At 32.9% G+C, this 20,404-nt stretch overlaps 1 protein-coding gene across 2 annotated transcripts; it reads right to left on the bottom strand.

Annotated features, from left to right (window-relative positions):
• Positions 1–1,294: 1,294 nt before the first annotated feature.
• LOC306886137 (kunitz-type protease inhibitor 1-like) lies at positions 1,295–19,006 on the bottom strand. Of its 2 annotated transcripts, XM_079443033.1 has the most exons (12): positions 18,784–18,969; positions 15,967–16,422; positions 15,832–15,855; positions 13,199–13,356; positions 11,025–11,166; positions 8,382–8,552; positions 6,675–6,722; positions 6,439–6,570; positions 5,371–5,421; positions 4,265–4,435; positions 2,662–2,721; positions 1,295–1,759 (listed from the first exon to the last, which is right to left on the bottom strand). In XM_079443033.1, exons 2-12 carry the CDS (start codon positions 16,364–16,366, stop codon positions 1,569–1,571), a joined length of 1,548 nt encoding a protein of 515 aa, XP_079299159.1. In that variant the 5' UTR covers positions 16,367–16,422; positions 18,784–18,969; the 3' UTR covers positions 1,295–1,568. The 2 variants fall into 2 exon arrangements, with proteins under 2 accessions (XP_079299159.1, XP_079299160.1); XM_079443034.1 differs by lacking the exon at positions 15,832–15,855 and having other exon boundaries at positions 18,784–19,006.
• Positions 19,007–20,404: the final 1,398 nt, after the last annotated feature.

The raw sequence follows: 20,404 nt of genomic DNA, 5'->3' as shown, positions 1-20,404 counted from the left end.
GAAGGTGCATAATCCATCACAAATCATTCAATTTATAATCCATTCCTTATAATGCATTCCTGTAGGTCAAAGTCAAGTCACCATTATTTTATATAGTGCTTTTTACAATGCCGATTGTGTCAAAGCTTTACAGTATTAAACAGGGTAATAGTGTATTGAGTGTGTCGTTCTCCTCTGGCCAGATGAACCAGCAGGTTGTTCCATGCTGCAGCAGAGTCAGATTGAGCAAAGGACTCATCTGGTTCCTGTGGTCTTGTCCCGATGACAGGGTCTTCACTGGGGATCAGTCTCTGGGGCTCATCTAGGTGTCCTGGCTGTAGAGGTCATCTCTAGGTGCTGATCCACCATCTGATCCACCGGGTGGCTACGGTGACCTCGGAATAAGAAAGAAACAGACTAATATTAGCGTAGATGCCATTCTTCTAATGATGTAACAAGTACATCAGGTGTTTTGGGAAGTGTTCCCGGTTCCCCGCAGTAATCTCATCAATTGAGATTGCTGCGGCTGATTTCTGTCAGTAAATGATGTAAGATATATAAGATCCTGAAATTTAACTAACAAACAAAAATGCCATCCTTAGATTGTGTGTAGGGTGATGAAGACTTTCTCAAACTGAGAACATCTTAAAAAAACTGAAGGAAACGTTGTTTGCACCTCGACTCCCAAAAACACGTTTTTCCCGTTTGTTTTGTTGTTGCTAACCTGACTAAACTATACATACAAACCCAAACTTTTAACTTTTAACAGTAGTCTTCTCACTGAAGAGCAGAAATTGTGTGTAACATTACTTGTAGATTTGCATTGAGTCAATAGCGCCACCTACGGGTCAAATAACAGCACAATCTCCTGTTTCTAAAATAAAATAATCAAAACAGGCTGTACATATTAGTTTTATTGAGACTGTCCATGATTAATAGTTCAGACATCAGGCAAGTTTTTGATACACATTAAAACATTTCTATGTACAAATTTGCATTTTACCGGGGTATGATTTTTCACCATAAATGTAATTTCTAAATCCAAAACAGTTTACTAAAAAATATATATATATATATAATAATAAAAAAAGAACTCCTGATGTAGCTAATGGTAAAACAAAACGAGAGTTTACACAACAATGAGCCATAAATCAACATCTCAAACTAAAATATGAAACTCATTTCTAGTAATGCAATGTTTACATAATTAACTGATGAGAGGCAGCATTTCAAAATAAAACAATCAATCCAGTCTTCACACAACTGTACTGCAAAATAAAAATACATGGCTCAAGAATCTTGATTTCATTTTTTTGTGGTCATAAAAACTGGCTTTATTATGCTATTGCAACACATATTCACCCCTGAGCAAAGTCCAACAAGCTAATATATAAAGCAAAGGACAGAAATAAGAAAAGTGTGAAAAAAACCGCTGGTAATAAAAGCGGTTTCAAACTTAAAATAAGCAAATCAAATGACCTTCTGCACAGCTAGCAGCCTGTCTGCTCAAAACGAATCAAATAATTATACAAATTAATTTTTCACACTCCAGCAGAAAGGTTAGGTGTCCTGTTAAACTGAGTTAATGCTCAGACGGGTTTGGCTGTGCCGTTGTAGACGAGTTTCTCTGAATCCTCGTAGGTGTGAACATGACCACCGTTAACGGCCACATGCTGATGTGTGCTTCTGCGCTTCTTCTTTCCCTTCAGGAGGCAACATGCGATAACAACCAGCAGGACGGCGATGGCTAGGCCCAGGATGATGGCGATCACCATGGCAGCTGAACAGAGACAGGACAGTCACGTTACATCAATGCATCTGGATGTGTCACCAGAGTCAAACAAAGGTACCACAGCAGATCCATAAAGATCTACTGAACATTTTGAATAAAAATACTGAACAAGAAAAAAAAAAAGACATGCAAGATGCATTATTTCTGGCATTTAGTTTGAGGACACCAGTGCAACAGAAATTACATTGACATTAAAACAACAATAACAAACATTCAAACAATATTAATGAGACAGACTACGGTTATTATAGTAAAAAAAAAAAAAAAAAAAAAAAAAAAGCTACTTTATTCATATTATTTTTTTATAATAAATTATTTTAATAATATAATATTATATATAATTTTACTGAATTAATAATTTTAATAATAAACACCTTTATGTAGCAAAATTACTAAAACTGAAATAAAATTCATGAAAACAATATTGACATTGCAAATATATAATTATTTTAGTAATATAATATTATTTAGTAATAATATAATAAAATTAAACAATTTAATAACAAACATCTTGAAGCAAAATGAACCAAAACTGAATGAAAACAATAATAGACATATTTCATCATAATAATAAATGATAATTATTTTAATAGTATTATATACATAATATTATTTAGAAATATTATAATAAAATAAATTATAAAAAACCTTAAATATTTAAATAAACATCTTGATGTAGCAAAATAACTAAAAAGAAAAGAAAAAAATTTAATAATATAAAGACATACTTATATGATTTATAATAATAATTTCATATGTACATTTTCTGAAGAAAATATGAGTGGTGCCTGCCACTTCGCTTCAATTTATGATTAATTTCCCATAAGATCAACTTTCAACTTTAATTATTAAGCACGTATGGAATGATATTTCTATATAAGAGGCATTACCGGTTTCACTCTTGCTTTCTAGCTTCTCAAACTGAGCTCGTCTGGCAAACACGTCAGACTCTGAAATTCAATAAACATGACAATGATTTGCAGGAGAAACAGGGAAAAAGTGTTAAAAACAAACAAACAAAACCTCCGTAAAAATCTTATTTGCATGACACTATGACAAGCTATGAAAGAAGACTTTAAAAATAGTAGCAAATGACTATTTAAAGCAGAAAAACAGGTGCTTGATAAATAAAAATCATTTACATTCCAGATTATTAGTGATCATTTTCAGTCAGCTATTTTTTCATTTAGTCTTAGTATCGTGTCAAATGTAACTAAAGTTTTTATCATATTTAGTCCTATTTAAATTTTAGTCAACTAAGGCCCGGTTTCACAGACAGGGTTTAGACTAAGCCAGGATTAGATCATAGTTTAATTAAGACATTTAAGTAATTTTTTATAAACGTGCTTAGGAAAAAAAGCATTACTGGAGAGCATCTTGAGACAAAAAGGCACTGACATGTTTTAAGATCAGTCAGTGCAAGTTTCTTTCAGTTGAAACTTACAGCTCAAACTTACAATTTTAGTCTAGGCCTCGTCTGTGAAACCGGGGGATAATGTCTAGTTTTAGTCAGTGGAAACTTACACATTTGTGTCATATTGTCTTACTGTATAATGTTTAAAATGATAAAAAAGTTATTATTTTGCTCAATTTTAATTGCAATGATTGTATTCATTTGGGGAATTATTTTTTTACATTTCATCAGAAGTTGCTCTTTCACCAATAAGCACAAATCAATAGAATATCGACTCGCATGCATGGTTTATTTGACCTCATCTAGTGTACAGATTTATGACAGGATATCAATTAGAGGCTAATTAAACACAAAAGACTTTAGATATACACTCACCCTGTCTACGTTATGAAAACTGGTGTAACAAAAACTTACTCTCAAATATTATAACAGAAATGACACTTTAATTTAAGCAGAAGAATACCTCAAATGGAGATCGCTGAACTCCAGCTTACTTGTACAGTACTATATATCTGTGTTTTCAGATCATGGTTCAGAATGGATTGCATAAAGCAAAAAATGGGCAGAGTACGTATCTGTTTAACAGAAAAGCTTTGATTGGGGGATTTGAGCTCTTGATATCTGGCAACCGCCACACACTCACTGCTTGTACAGCAGCCTAAAATGTTTTGGCTTTTCAACAAAATTTAAAAGGTTTTGGTAAAGTTTTTGTTCTTTTAACAACATTTCAGTCTCGTCTTTTTCATCAACAATATTGCATGTTGATATAGTCTCAGTTATCGTTTAATGACTTTATTATCGTCTCGTTTTAGTCAAGGGGAAAAAACGTCATTGACGAACATTTTTCGTCATGGATTTCGCTAACGAAATTAATACTACATATAATAAAGACAAAAGCGCTTTCTTTATAATAAAGTGCACGGGTGAATAATTAGCAGAAGAAAATACACTCAATGCCATGTTGACTTTAAACAGTAATAATAGCAAGAGCTGATAAAATGTAAAACTGTAACTTGAATGCAATGTAAGTTGTTTGGATAAAAGCGTCTGCTAAATGCATAAATGCAAGTAAAACTCACCAGACACTCCATTGCACGACTGCATGCACTTGTCCTCCGTGTCAAAGCGGTTTTCGTTCCCATCACAGCCGCCGTAGTTGAAGCGGTTACAGCGCCGCTCATACGGATTGTAATACCAGTTGGTGAAACTTGCACGACAGGATCCTGTTATTGGCGGCTCCACGCAATGAACTGGAAGAGTCAACACATCGCTGATTAATTCATGATCATTTTAATATCGAGGAGATCAAAACAGTATTTTGACAACATTTACAAAAACATGTAAAAAATTTAATAAGAACATATGATAAAATGGTATTTTAATATTAAAGAGTTACTAAAAAAATTGCAACCAGATCAAAAGTGTTATGTTATGACAAAACTATTACTGTACAAAATACATTACAAAACTAAAAATAAGATAACATTATGAATAAAAAAGTTTAGCAATTATTGCACAAGCTGAATATATCGTATACAGCAGTACAATGTTTTTAACTTCAAAAAAAACAATGCAGTAATGAGCTTTTCAAAATAAAATGAAAATCAATCATATTTGAGGTATATTTACAGTTTGCATATATTATAACAATTAATATAAATGAAATACTGAAGAGTTTAAGGATAATTTTAAAGATAATATAAGATATATAAAAATGTAAAATATACCTAAATATATAAAAAATGCATTGTTAGTATATATATATATATATCATAACAGAAAATTAAATATATTGTAAATGTTTTTATTGTAAAATATATATATATATATATATATATATATATATATATATATATATATACACACACCCACACCCGCGCATGCACACGCGCGCGCACACACACACACACACACACACCCACACCCGCACACGCGCACGCACACACACACACAGTGGCCAAAATTATTATAACACAAGTATTTTTATACAAAAACTAAATATAAATATAAACTAAATGTAAATGAAATACAGTAATGGATTTTTTAACAAAAAATATGATCACTAAATATATATATATATATATATATATATATATATATATATATATAAACATTTATATATTTTAGGTGAATATTAAAGTATACTTATAAATATATATCTCATAAAGAATGAAATATAAATCACCGTTGCTTTTGTCCACAGTAATGTCCAGCAATCGACTGAACTTACGGTCCACTGAACATAAAGACAAGAAAAACTTCAATCACACAATGAATCCATTTAATCACACATTAAACTAACCTTATTTCCATCTCCCAATAAACTGCATTTAAAGGTATAGTTCATCCAAAATATACCATTCTGTCATAATTTACTCCAATCCTGTATGTTTTTTACCAAATGATGAAATAAGGCACTTTTGAGATCCAAAAGCGGCATCACATATGACTTGTGCATTTTATTTGACGTCTTCCAATGTCAAACTTTAGCTTTTCAGTGAATGACAAATTAATCAGTGCTGGGGAAAGTTACTTTTAAAAGCAAAGCATTACAATATTGCTTTAAACCCGAACACCTTAATTTTGATGGAAAGTAATGTTACGTTACTGTTGTGTTACTTTTCCCTCATCTGGCATTGGGTCTGCTGGTCTGTTTTTAATATAAAAAAGTTATATTTCTGGCAACTGTAAAATCCCTTTCACACCAAAAGGCGCAGCTCAAACAAACCTTTCAGCTGTGCTGCCATTCCAGAGTGCATGAAGAATAAGACACAGGAGAAGAAAGTTCAAGACTACACACACACATGCTACATTTATCTTAAGTCATTTTTGCTTAAGTTTGATTAAATTGGATCATCAAAGGTCAGCAGCAAAGACATAGTTAATAAAACATGATTAAATACATAAAGGTTATTTAATTATTGCAGGTGTGCATCATTTTTATGACTACTGAATCTGTTTTTGTGCAAGTGAGATGAGTAAATGTTAACTACAGTAACAACAGAACTTATTTGAAAAAAGTAACTGTAAATTAAAAAGTAATGTGTTACTTGAAAAAAGTAATCCGATTACGTAACTGGCATTACTTGTAATGCATTATCCCCCAACACTGAACTTAATAACAACAAATCTCTAGTATGACTTCAGATGACTTGCCTTGTCACACACGGACCTGATGTCAGAACAAACCTTTCCGAGTGAACTATTCTTTTAACTAATGTGATGTCTAATGTGTTTTTGTGTTGGTCCTCACGTCTGGAGCATTCAGCCTCGTCCGAACCGTCGCTGCACTGCTGTTCCCCGTCACACTCCAAACCTTTCTCGATGCAGCATTTATTTGAACATGAGAAGTGATCTGGACCGCACGCCACGTCACACTGCTCACCTGTGTGTGTTTGAAAGACCTTTTCAATTGTAGATTTCTGTATAAATATCCCAGACACATTCTTTTGTAAATGAACATGAAATCATCAGCAATCATGGACTTACCTTGATTTTGGATCGGACCTAATCTTCCAGATGGTGGCGGAGCAAAAACTGCAATAATAAGACAATATTTCACGTAAAACAGAAGCACCTGAAAGTATTTTGAAAACTGACTCTTAAAAACGCGTTAGTGTGATTGAACTTGGCAATAAAGTATCAAATACAGTCAATTATATATATAAAAAAATGCACAGACAGACTTTACAAAAACATTTATCAATAAAGAAGCTCTTAATTCTGATAATGGAATAATTCAGGGATTTTTGAACAAGCTGTTTGCTCTGAAAGCATCACTGATGACACGGATGCTTCAGTTCACCTCACTCATTTTCTGTAGGGTTCAGGTCAGAGGGCTGGGACAGCCATAGAAAAAGATTCATTTTGTGCTCAGTGACCCATTGTTGTCCTGGTGGAAGATCTAAACACGGCCCATTATAAGATTTCTAACAGAGACAGTCAGGTTTTGTTTTTTTAATCTATTGGTACTTGATGGAATCCATGATGCCATGCATCTGAACAAGATGTTCAGGACCTCCAGCAGTATATTTAACCGTGGACATGGGGTGCTTTTTATCCCTGTTTGTACTAAACTCATCTGGTTGGTTTGCTGCCAAAAAGCTCTTTTTTCAGTTTCATCTGACCAAAGAAGCAGTCCCATTTGAAGATCCAGTCGTGTCTGATAACTGTATTTGCTGGAGTTTGTTTTTGGATGAGTGAGGATACTTTTCCTTGAAACCCTCCCAAACAACATGTGATGTTTGATATATATATATTTTTTAGATTTCTGACCCCGAAACTCAGCTAATCTCTACAATTCTCCAGCTGTGGTCCTTGGAGAGTCTTTGGCCACTCAAACTCTCCTCCTCACCGTGCATTAGGACGATATAGACACGTCCTCTTCCAGGCAGATTTTCAACATCTTTAGTTGATTGGAACCTCTTAATTATTACCCTGATGGTGGAAATGAGGATTTTCAATGCTTTAACTTTTCTTACAGCCGCTTTCTATTTTGTGATGCTCAACAATCTTGTTCTGCACAACAGAACTATATTTTTAGGTTTTACTCCTTGTGATGGATGATTAAGGGAATTTGGCCTTTGTGTTCCTCATATCTATAATCCTGCGGAACAGGAAGTCATAGCTGGACAATTTCATGCTCCTAGTCACCCTGGTGTGCTGAAAAAATGTAAATCTGAATGGGAATATACTTCAGAGATATTTTACTCATAAATATTTCTAGGGGTGCCAATAATTGTGGCCAACATTCATTGGAGAAAAACATTTATTTCATCATGAGATTTTCTCCCCACTTTCAATTGTTTTACTTCAATGATAGGTTAGAATTTTGTGAATTTTTTGAGTGAAAGATCAAAAGGATAAACAATGCAGATTTATTTTCACAGTCGCCTTTGCTCATATTTATCAAGGAATTATAGACATATATAAACCTATAAAAGTTGATTTTGCATTACATATCTACAGTAGTACATTTATATGCGCCACTAAATAAATACATACACAATGTGTACGTATTTATACACACTAACACTAACTATCATTTGCAATATACTTAATTACAAAAAAAAATTGTATTTGCTAGTTATAGTTCTACTAGCATTTAGATACTCACTGACTGTTTTTGCACTATGACAGTTTTATCTGTAATTAACTAGCATGCACTTATAAAAATGCCCATAAAAAGCTTAGTACCTGAAACTTTGTCGCAAGCATTCAGACATTCGTTGAGTGCCAGGTAGTTGTTGCTGTTTGGTTTGCAGCCTCCAAACTTGAACTGTTCACATTTCTCTGTGACAGCGTTGTAGTGCCAGCGAGGAAAAGAGCCTCGACACGGACCCTCCTTCTTCGGCACCAGACAATGATCTGATGGAAGGGGGAAAAAATAAAAAAAAAATCACTCAGTTTATTCACAACAAATGTTATGCATGAACAAGTAACATTTTATTTACTCTTATGTTGTTCCAGACGGAAAACACCAAAAGCATCATATAATTTACATGCAATACTGTATATAAAGGCTTCTGAAGTAACACTTTACCATGTCACATTAATGTGCGTTTGTGCTGCTGATACTAGTATTTTGTAACTAGAGGTTGACCAATGTATCGGTTTTGCCGATTAATCGGCACCAATAGTTGATTGCTGGAGCTATCGGTTATCGGCAAAAATCTATGCTGATAGTTTTCCGGGTTGCGTCTGTTGCTGGAGCGGCTGAGAAGGTCCGTTGTCACACAGTGTGAGAGCAGCCTCTAGAGGCGGAAATCACTGACACCATGTACTATTTGTTTTGACCCCTGAGACTGGCGGGACACTTCAGATGCAGATTCAAATGCAGCCGACAGAAAATTCTGCCGAACCACAGAGCACCATTCACATAATTTTCCATTAAATTACATTATATTTGTCCCAAACCATTGTTACTGTACATAATGACTTCACCCTAGGCTGTAAAATTGTGAATTGCGCATTTTTCAGTGAAACATATGTCTTTCTGTGGCTCTAATAAAGTCTGTATGCTTGATATAGAGAGCTATAATATAGATCACGATTTCCCTTTCCGTTTGTTCTGTTCATTTAAACACTGAACTTCAAAATCACGATTAATTGCAGAAAAATGTGATTGATTAGTTAATATTTTTAATCGATAGCCTGCACTAGTCAATATTGAAAGTCACATTAATGCACTTATTTTTAAGGAAACTCAAATTTAGAGCTTTATTACTCGACCAATATACTGTCAACAAGGCAGGCTTAAGTCTTGACTTATGATTTAAAAGTGAAGCTGTGAATGAACAACATCTCAGATATGGCAAATAGAAAGCAAATACAAAAATAAGTAAAATAAATCATGTTATCAAGTCACATGAATGCATTTCATAGTGGATTCAATAATGTACTGCTCATCTACATAACTGTGTGTGTGTGAGAACACGTGAACTATGTGAAATATGAATGCTTATTCAAATAGAAAACTGAAACCAACATTTACATTACACACAAGATGAAACGTGAAAGACCACATGCTGTTGATTTACCATAGTGAATAACGTCTCCACCCTCAGTTGGTAAAAATGAACGTTCACATTGTAAGTTCAGTTCAGTATGCATTGTATTTTTGTTTTTCCATCTTTCACAAACTGTATTATTAATTGTGAATATTCCTGGTGCATACACTGCGCTTTGAAACCACAAAGCAGCAAACCAAACATTATAAATAATGCAAATGCAACGATTAATTCACATGAACACGGAGTGTTAGATGCAAATATCTCTTTAGCAATAAAACTGATAGAATTTGTCTACTATCATCTTAATTTTGGGTTCATATGGATTTTTAGATTTACATTTTACAGCCAGACCAGATCAGAGCTGTTTCACAAATGCACAATGACAAGAACAACTTCATTCTCTGTGAAACTCCCACCGCAAAACCTGCCGCACCAGTTTGTGAAACACTCAAGAAAATGGCCACTCACAGCTCAAAGGGTTTCCTGTTTCTACTGAAATTAGGAAATATCAAGCAATCGGTCACAAAACTACAACTGAATAATTTCCATTAAAAATAAATCATTAAACTGCTGATTTGACAGCAGACCAAGCGAAGGTAAAGCTCCTTATAATAGGAAGCAGGAGCAAAAAAAATCTGTTTTTAGAAAACAAGCCCATTCTGGGTTAACAGAGAGAAACTATTTCCCCAGTTTCACAGACAAAAAGTGTAAGTCTCAGCTGTTTTAACTGAAAGAAACTTTCATTGACTGGTCTTAAAATATATCAGTGCCTTTGTTTTGTCTTGAGATGCACACCAGTAATGTTTCTTTCTAAGGCATGTTAATAAAAATTACTGAAATTTCCTAATTGAACAATGGCTTAATCTAAGCCCTGTCTGTGAAACCAGGCCTTTATGTATTCAAGGCTTACAAATCCTGGTAAATGGTTAATCCATGTATTTTTAAGGTCGCTTCAAAACCTGTTAGACCAGAACTCATCTCAGGTCAACATGCGAATTTCATTATGAGAAATCAGATTAAATGACTGAGAAACACTTATCAGAGAACATCATTGCAATGACCTATCACTTTAAAGAATGCTTTTGCTTTTAACATCATAATGACATACAGAAATGAATGTTAACTGACGAATTTCAAGAGCATCACACTTTGGTCATGCTTTTGTCTGGCTTATGCACCTCAGTTTTTGAGTAAAAAAAAAGCATTATTTGTGGATAAATTTGGCAATACTGACTGAAAACCTGATTACAAAGGATTTTCAGCCAAACAAGTGTTAAAAAAATTTATAAATAAAGTGTAAACAAAACTGCTGTTTTCATGTACTCACGGAGAGACTGTTCTGGTGTCAGGACCAAAACTGACACCTCGGCCGATCCTGTCTGACCAGCGTCATCTGTGACCGTGAGTCTGAACTTATACAACCCGGGAGAAAGATTGGAGACCGTCACTGCATCCTCAAACAGCCCCTTCTAATAAATAAAAAAAAGATTTTACATTAAAGAAATAGTTAGCATTTTACTAGAAACCTTTGTATTTAATGCATTAATTATGCCCTGTAATGCACCTTATAATGCACTGTATGATCCAGTTAAATACTTATCTATTCATTGTTACACCTTTAAAAAGTTGAACATCGGTAACACTTTACTTGCTTTTATTTATAATGCATTATATAATAGTATTTTAACATTAATTATAATACTTATCTGTTCATTTAGAAAGTATAATTCATTTAAACGCAGGAAAACAACTAATTTCAACCATTACTGATAACACTTTACTTGAAGCCATTATATTATGGCTTTGTCTTCACCGGTCCACTTGGATCCAAAAACCCAAGGTCCGACCCGAGAGAGTTTCGTGCAGGACTTTTCTTTTGTGTGCAGAAGCCCTTTGCTGGAGATGATGTAAATAGCGTTGTAAACAACACTAGCAAATCCATGATTTACTAGCCTATAATTTATTTATTTATTTATTTTTTGGGGGGGGGGTTGCTTTTGTATTAGAATAGGACCATATATGAGATAAGAAGTGAAGTGGGAGAGAGAGGGGGGATGGGATCGGGAAAACCTGATTACAAAGCTGGGACTCGAACTCGGGATGCCAGAAGTACAATGCCGCTATATTTCGACAACATATCGATCTTATTTTTATCGAGCTATCACATTTATTTTTCCAATCCACTGGTCACAATTGAAATAACATAGGCAGGCAATAATATAACAAATATAAACAAGAAAGTAAATAAACAAATGAAAGTAACTGAGCAGCGGCCAAATAAGTCAGCAGGACACCGTTGGACTCGGATCTAATTTTATCGAGTCTGTCTCGGGTCAGGTTTTTCTTTTAAAAAATGTATTTATGCAGGTCGGGTTTGGGTAAGAAGTGATTTAGGTTGATTCGGGTTGGGTACAGATTTCAGCACCCAAGAATGCCTCAACTTTATATATAATGCATCATTAAAATATTTTTAATGAATTAATTATACATTATAGAAATGCAATGTATGATCTCGTGAATAATTATAACCACAGTTATAATATATTATAACACCTATTCATTGTTCCACCTTTAGAAAGTAAAATTCATTAAAACAGATGAAAACAATTAATTTCAACCAATATCGGTAACACTTTTACATATAATGGATTATAAATGTATTTTATAATGCATTAATTCAATCCTTTACATATAACGTATTTTATAATGCATTATATTATAATACTTATCTATTCGTTGTTACACCTTTAGAAAGTATAATTTATAAAAATGCATGAAAGCAACTGATTTCAACCAATATCGGTAACATGTTACTTGAAGCCTTTATATATAATGCATCATAAAAATATTTTTGATGTATTAATTATGCCTTATAATAATTCACTATATGATCTCATGAATAATTATAACCATAGTTATAATATATTATAACACCTATTCATTGTTCCACCTTTAGAAAGTAAAATTCATTAAAATACATGAAAACAACCAACTTCAACCAATATTGGTAACACTTTACTTGAAACCTTATAATGCATTAAAGTATTTTTTATGTATTATAATATATTAGAATACTCATCTATTCATTGTTACACCTTGAACAAAGTATAATTCATTAAAAAGCATGAAAGCAACCAATTTCAGTAACACTTTACTTGAAGGCTTAATATATAATACATTATAAATGTATTTTAATGCAGTAATTATGCCTTATGACGCATTGTATGATTTAAGGAATAATTACAACCACAATTATAAAATAATATAATACTTATCTATTGTTACACCTTTACAAAATATAATTAATTAAAATGCATGAAAACAGCCAATTTCAAACAATATCAGCAACATCTGTAAAAAAAAGGTAAATATATAAAGGGACAAAAACTACTAAAATAGTAGTTTAAGAAATTCATACATAGGCAGACAGAGATATTTGGCAACAAAACTAATCTTACGCATTTTCATAAATTCTTATTTTAATTATGAACCTAAACCCACCTTCATAACTGCTGATGGGTCTCCAGACACCTGTTGCCACTCATATTTTACAATTTTTTTATCGTCCTTGCTCTCAATGCCGTTCAGAGTCACATCTTCTTTAGGCTGAATGACTTTGTCCTGCCCAGCCACTGCGATCGGAGGTTTGTCCTCCACGTCTGCAAGAAATCAAAACACTGCAGCGATGAAACATTATGCAATATAAAACAATAACAGTGAGAATTGCACAAGAAGCCAAGAACGATAGCAAGCAAGCCAGAGCTCATGAGAGAATAATACATGATTAATCTTGTATACTGAAGATCAGCTGATAGGGTGAGTTAGAAGAACTATTAGAGCGTCTCTGGCATGCAAAGCAAATTAAAGTTTGAGACTAAAAGATACTGACACTAAACTGGTTGCATGATGAGATTCTACATGGTTAAGCTAGGGGAGCAGAAACACAACAGCTAAATTATTACCAGGTTTTTTGCATTCATTTCACAGATGATTTTTTTAAATCTCGACTTCATGAAATCAGAAATTGCGATTTTCTTTGTCCATGCTATATGCTACTATACTCCACAAACATGACAAAATTTTAGACTTTCTCTACCATAAAACAATCAATCAGTTTGTCAATCGGATGGTTGTGATGTTGTAAACTAAAAGCAACTGGCTGTTTAAATTGTATCAAATATATAATATTTAATATGTCTTGCCAGCAAATGCAGAAAACTGCACTTGTCCTGTGTTATTTTGGTATTAGCGAGATACTATTATAGTTTTTATGGTAATAGTTCACAATAAGGTCCCATTAGTTACATGAACTAACAATGAGCATTATATTTAATAGTCTTAATTTTTATTAATAAAAATTCAATTGTTCATTGTTGGTTCATGTTACTTCATATCCACGAAATACTATTAACCAAAAATACTTTTTAATTTTAAAAATGTATGAGGAAACGTTGAATTTAACATTAAAGGTCCCATATTGTACACCTTTCTGGAGTTTTATTTTATGTCCTTAAGAATATATATTCGCGGTATAAGTACCAAAAACCATCTCCATATATATTTTTACAGCTCTTCTCTCATGAGCTGTGGTAAAAACAGGTCGATTTGGCCTAATTAATATTCATGAGCCTCTCTTCTGATTGGCCTGTTGTTTTCTGAGTGACGCACGGCTAGGCCGGCCACAGGTAACTAGGGTCATGTAGGGCCGACGTCACAATTACGTCACCGCGTTAGGCTAGAAACCAAAACAAACCAGCGCAGATTCAGCTTCATAAGGAGCTTAAAATATCTTGTTGTGATGTTGGGTGTCAGAATCGATGTAATACAGCCTCAAATTAGAAATTTGATCACATACCTGCTGCCACTGCCAAACAAAAAAACGACTGCAGCTGTGGTTAAACGCGATAAAACGAGCGGACTGGACGGAAACCATCGTCAAAAATGCTTGCGTTTGCAACTTCTTATCAGAAATGGTTCAATAAAGTATTGTCTTTTGTTGTCATGAGCGCGTCTGAAGATTTCTTGCATCTCACGACTGTCGTGTATGAAATAATGTCTGTGTGCATGTGTGTAAAACAACAAACTGATGATTTATATATAATCATTTGTAATTGTATATACATTGGTGTGATTAATTGTGGCTGGAATAATAATGTAGCTGTAAAGATAGTTGCCTGCTGAAATTGAACTCTTCATCATGACAAGATAGACACGGTGAGTTTGTGTTTGCTATACATGTTAGCTGTGATCCACCTCATAGTAACAGTCCTGTCAGAGTGAAGAGTGTAACGTTACAGGTCGGCCGATCTGGTTTCGTCTGTTAAAGTTCAACTTTTCGACATGTTTCAGTGTTGTTGCTCAGCAACGGCATGGACGCGATGCCGTCTGGGGGTTTGGCTAAAGGACGGTGGGCGGTGCTCGGGATGGTGACTGAAGGCGGTGACTGAGTAGATCGGACGTCACATTTTTACGGAAGTCACAAGGGATCATGAAACAACACAGATACTTCATGCAGGCTGTGTGCACTTTACTGTGGACTGACTGATTTGAAACTTGTATGGTAGTTACATAGCCCCTAGACCTCTGTTATCATGAAAAAAGACAGGATATTTCAGGGACCTTTAACTATCATTACTAAATGCTTTAGAAGTATTTTTAATTCGTTTTTTATTGTTTCCATTTTTGTTCTAATTTTAGTTAATATTTTACTAATTTTTATGTGTGATTATCATCATTTCTATTAGTTTTTGGGTGTTTTTTTTAAATAAGTATATCGTTTTTATTTTTTTATTTCAGTTTTAAATATTTTAGTACATCAAATTAAACTAATTTAAAATGAAGCGTCTTGCATTGGCAGCTATATTAAATTTTTGTTTATAGTTGTAATTTTCATTAAGGTATTTCATGGGGTCCTCAATGTTTATTGCGACTGGCTAAAATATGAAAATGACACACTTCTGAAGATTTCAGCAGGTCTGGACATACATGAGTATTTCTTCCACAGGTTTTAGACAAATCTGACCGAAAATCAATACAAAAATCCTGATGAATACAGTCATTTCTTATTAAATTGCATAAAACACTAGACATCTACAACAGACTTCTCTAGACACATTTAAGCTAATTTTTCTTACCTGGCACCTGTTGCACAATGTAATCTTAAGAAATAGATTTAAAAGCACAGCTGTCAATTTTATATTTAGAAATAACAATGTTTTTAACATCTCCAGATACATCTTATACGATTTCCTTCTTTATAAGATTCTTACCTGAATTTTTTTGCTCAAGGTAATCTTTAAAAACAGATTTCAGTACGTAGTTGCTGAAGCCCTTCTTCCTCACAAAGCGACAGACTTTCTTCTGTTTGTACAGGCAGTTGAAGATAAAGCACATGCTCTTGGCATCTTCTCCATGTTCAATCAGAGCCAGATTACAGTTTGGATCATTACAGCAGGCCAGAACACAGTCTTCAGGCCGAGACACTTGAGGAGAACTCAGGAACGTGGCCCCTTCCGTCACAGATTCATCCGTGTCTAACACAAAATCCTCTTTGCCAAGACTGAACTTATCCATGCATCTCCCTTCATCCTGAGCCTCTGATGGAGCCACATGGAGACAGATGTGCAGAACCACTGCGGTCCAGAAGAACCAGAACCGAGCCGGAGTCATTCTCTGAATGAACAGAGCCTCCAGTAAAACCCCTGTATGAACGATTCAAGACCAATCTGAAAAGAAAGAGAAAACTTCTAAAAAGAGTCACATTTCTAAATGTATGTATATTATATTGATTTAGTGATTCTACCTGCTATATATGCAGTAATATAAATATAGCTGGTAGAATTAATAAATCCAATGAATAAAGAATCAAAAAGGAGTCATTCTACAAAGAACAAAACCTCCAGTTAAACCCCTTTATAAATGATTCAAGACAAATCTGAAAATAAAATAAATTAAAATAATATATTATATATAGCTGGTAGAATGACTAAATCCATAAATAATCAAAAAGGAGTCATTCTCTAAAAGAGCAAAACCTTTATGAAAATAAAGCGATTTTAAAACAAACTAAAACAACTTCCAAATAATACTTATTGATTTATATTATATGGATTTAGTAATTCTACCAACTAGATTTATATTATATATTTATTTTTATTTATGGGTTATTTATAAATCTATAAATATTTTTTAAGTATTTATCTAAATAATAAAACCTGAAGTAAAATCCATTTAAAAATTATTTAACACCCATCTGAAGAGAAAACATTAAGTTTAAAATAATATTTATATTACAATCTATCATTCTAAAAACAAATAGAAACTTTAAACTGCAAAACCTTCAAAAACATTTATATTTTATAAAGAATAAAAAAGGAGTCATTCTACAAAGAACAAAATAAAAGTAAACTCACTTTATAAATGATGAAAGACCAATCTGAAAATATATATTTTTTTAAATCTCCAATAAATATTTAGATACAGACCAAAGCCATCATGAAAAATAATAGTAGTAATAAAAAAGTCATTCTCAAAAGAACAAAACCTCGAGTCAAATATCTTTATAAATTACTTAAATCCAATCCAAAAATAAAAATAAAAACTTAACTTCCAAATAATATTTATAATATATAGACCTAATACACAATTATAATATATAGACCTAATACATATTTATAATATATAGTCCTAATACACATTTATAATATATAGACCTAATACACATTTATAATATATAGTCCTAATACACATTTATAATATATAGTCCTAATACACATTTATAATATATAGTCCTAATACACATTTATAATATATAGTCCTAATACACATTTATAATATATAGACCTAATACACATTTATAATATATAGTCCTAATACACATTTATAATATATAGTCCTAATACACATTTATAATATACAGACCTAAAACAAATTTATAATATATAGACCTAATACACATTTATAATATATAGTCCTAATACATATTTATAATATACAGACCTAAAACAAATTTATAATATATAGACCTAATACACATTTATAATATATAGTCCTAATACACATTTATAATATACAGACCTAAAACAAATTTATAATATACAGTCCTAATACATATTTATAATATATAGACCTAATACATATTTATAATCTATAGACCTAATACATATTTATAATCTATAGACCTAATACATATTTATAATCTATAGACCTAATACATATTTATAATCTATAGACCTAAAACATATTTATAATATATAGTCCTAATACATATTTATAATATATAGTCCTAATACACATTTATAATATACAGACCTAAAACAAATTTATAATATATAGACCTAATACACATTTATAATATATAGTCCTAATACACATTTATAATATACAGACCTAAAACAAATTTATAATATACAGTCCTAATACATATTTATAATATATAGACCTAATACATATTTATAATATCTAGTCCTAATACATATTTATAATAAATAGTCCTAATACATATTTATAATCTATAGACCTAATACATATTTATAATCTATAGACCTAATACATATTTATAATCTATAGACCTAATACATATTTATAATCTATAGACCTAATACATATTTATAATCTATAGACCTAAAACATATTTATAATATATAGTCCTAATACATATTTATAATATATAGTCCTGGACAATAACAACTTCTCCCATTATGGCTTTATTTTTACTCTGAGTCATTGTTACTGAGATGAATGTCAAACTGTGAGCCAACTTAACTTAAATCGACCTATAGGTCAGAAGATTAAACCAACTTCTTAATATACGACACTATATACTTTAATACATGTATTAGCATCTATAACATCATCAATTCAGTTTCATAAAGTCATTTTCTCCCCTAAAAAGGTCTAGTACGAAGAGAAACCTTTACATAACTTAAGTGAAATAATGTAACACGCATTATCTGTCGTTCAAACACAAAATGGAAGCTTTCTACCACAGTAACGTCGAACATATGTGTTTTACTCCGACATAAACATTACAGGCCGCCAGAGAAACACGCAGCAGATGTCTCCAGAAAAACATTTCATCTTCTTACCTGTTAAACTGCTCTACAAGTGCTCGTCTTCTCCAAAACGGTGTAACTCCTCATTAGCCAGACATGAATCGTCGTTTCAAGCAGAGTTTCGCTGGAAATGCGTCGTCGATTCCGAGTTAAACTGCGGCAGTCAGATCCGGAGCTTCAGGTGTGTCCGATACTGAGATACCTGTCCTGCGCGAGCAGGAAGTGCTGACGTGACGCGCTCGCTCCAACCAGACTCCGCCCCCTCGCCCACTCACTGCATTATTCATGTACATCTGTCTGTCGGTCTTTCATTCTTATGAGGCTGTTTTGGGTCGGTTTCTAAAGTCTGACAACACCACACTGTCTTACACACAGGACATGCCTTACCGCAGACACATGATGTCTGTTACTTCTGTAAAGAGGGGGTTTTATATATATCATGAAATACACAGTTTTTGTGTAAAATTGTTATTGTCTACATTTTGTGGGAAGGAGTTGTTTTGATATGCAATAACAATCATGTTTTTTTTTCAGTATTATTGTTTAAATGAAGGTTAATTTATTAAATATGTTTTATAAATGTGTTTCACTTCGTTATCAAGTGTCTGTGTCAAAGCTGATGGAAACGTTTCACTTCCTTCATCAGATGCATCATTCACCTCAAAAAGCACTTTTCAAAGACGTATTCATGTCTAGTTTCATCAAAACCTCAATGCTGATGCTGAAATATCAAGTTTCAAAGCAGAATCAGTTCAAAAACATTTGTGGATGTATTAGGTATTTTGTTTCATGTTAAATGAAATACATCATATACTATATAATATTCTAATCACTATAGATGGATATATTATTACAAATGATGTGATGTCCTTTAAATACTTATTGACTGAATTCTTCTCATGCACAGAAGCTTCTGCAAAAAATTTCAAATGAACGTGCAAATGTGAATTTTCTGCTACTCATTGCTATAAATATAAATATCCTCTATACATGCAAACAGTGGTGGGGAAAGTTACTTTTAAAAGTAATGCATTATGATATTGTGCTACTTCCTAACTAATTGCATTTGTTACTTTTTATGTAAAGTAATGCATTACGTTGCTTTTACGTTACTATCTCTCATCTGGCCTGACATGAGGACAGGAGAGCTGTCAGTCAATCGATGGGAAACAAAGTAATTGGCATTACTTATCTTGTCAATTAAAAAGTAATGCATTACTTTACTTGAAAAAAAGTCATCTGATTATTTAACTCATGCTACTTGTAATGCTTTACCCCAACACTGCATGCTAATCTGCATATTCTTTTTCTGTGTATTGCAATTATTGACTTTTCCCAGACAACTTTTAAAATGGATATCTAAAAGAGCATCAAATCCTCCCACAAATGCACGCGAGAGATCCACACGCACGTATTTGTGGATTGTGTGCGTGACTGTGGATCTCTCGTGTGCATTTGTGGGAGGATTTGATACTGTTTTCACTCCATAGCTCAGTGTGATACACAATAGCACTCAGCTAGACAAAATGGCCAGTCAGTATCAACATACTGTAAATGTACATTTGTATATAACAAACATTCCAGGGACACCATTGTGAAAAACCACCTAAACATCTGACCGGTTTGTGGTTGCTGTTGGTGTCTGTTGCTTTCG

The sequence above is a fragment of the Barbus barbus genome, assembly GCF_936440315.1.
Source record: "Barbus barbus genome assembly, chromosome: 20".
NCBI lineage: Eukaryota > Metazoa > Chordata > Actinopteri > Cypriniformes > Cyprinidae > Barbus > Barbus barbus.
Note: the sequence above shows the minus strand (reverse complement) of the source record. Positions and strands in the feature narration are given on the sequence as shown.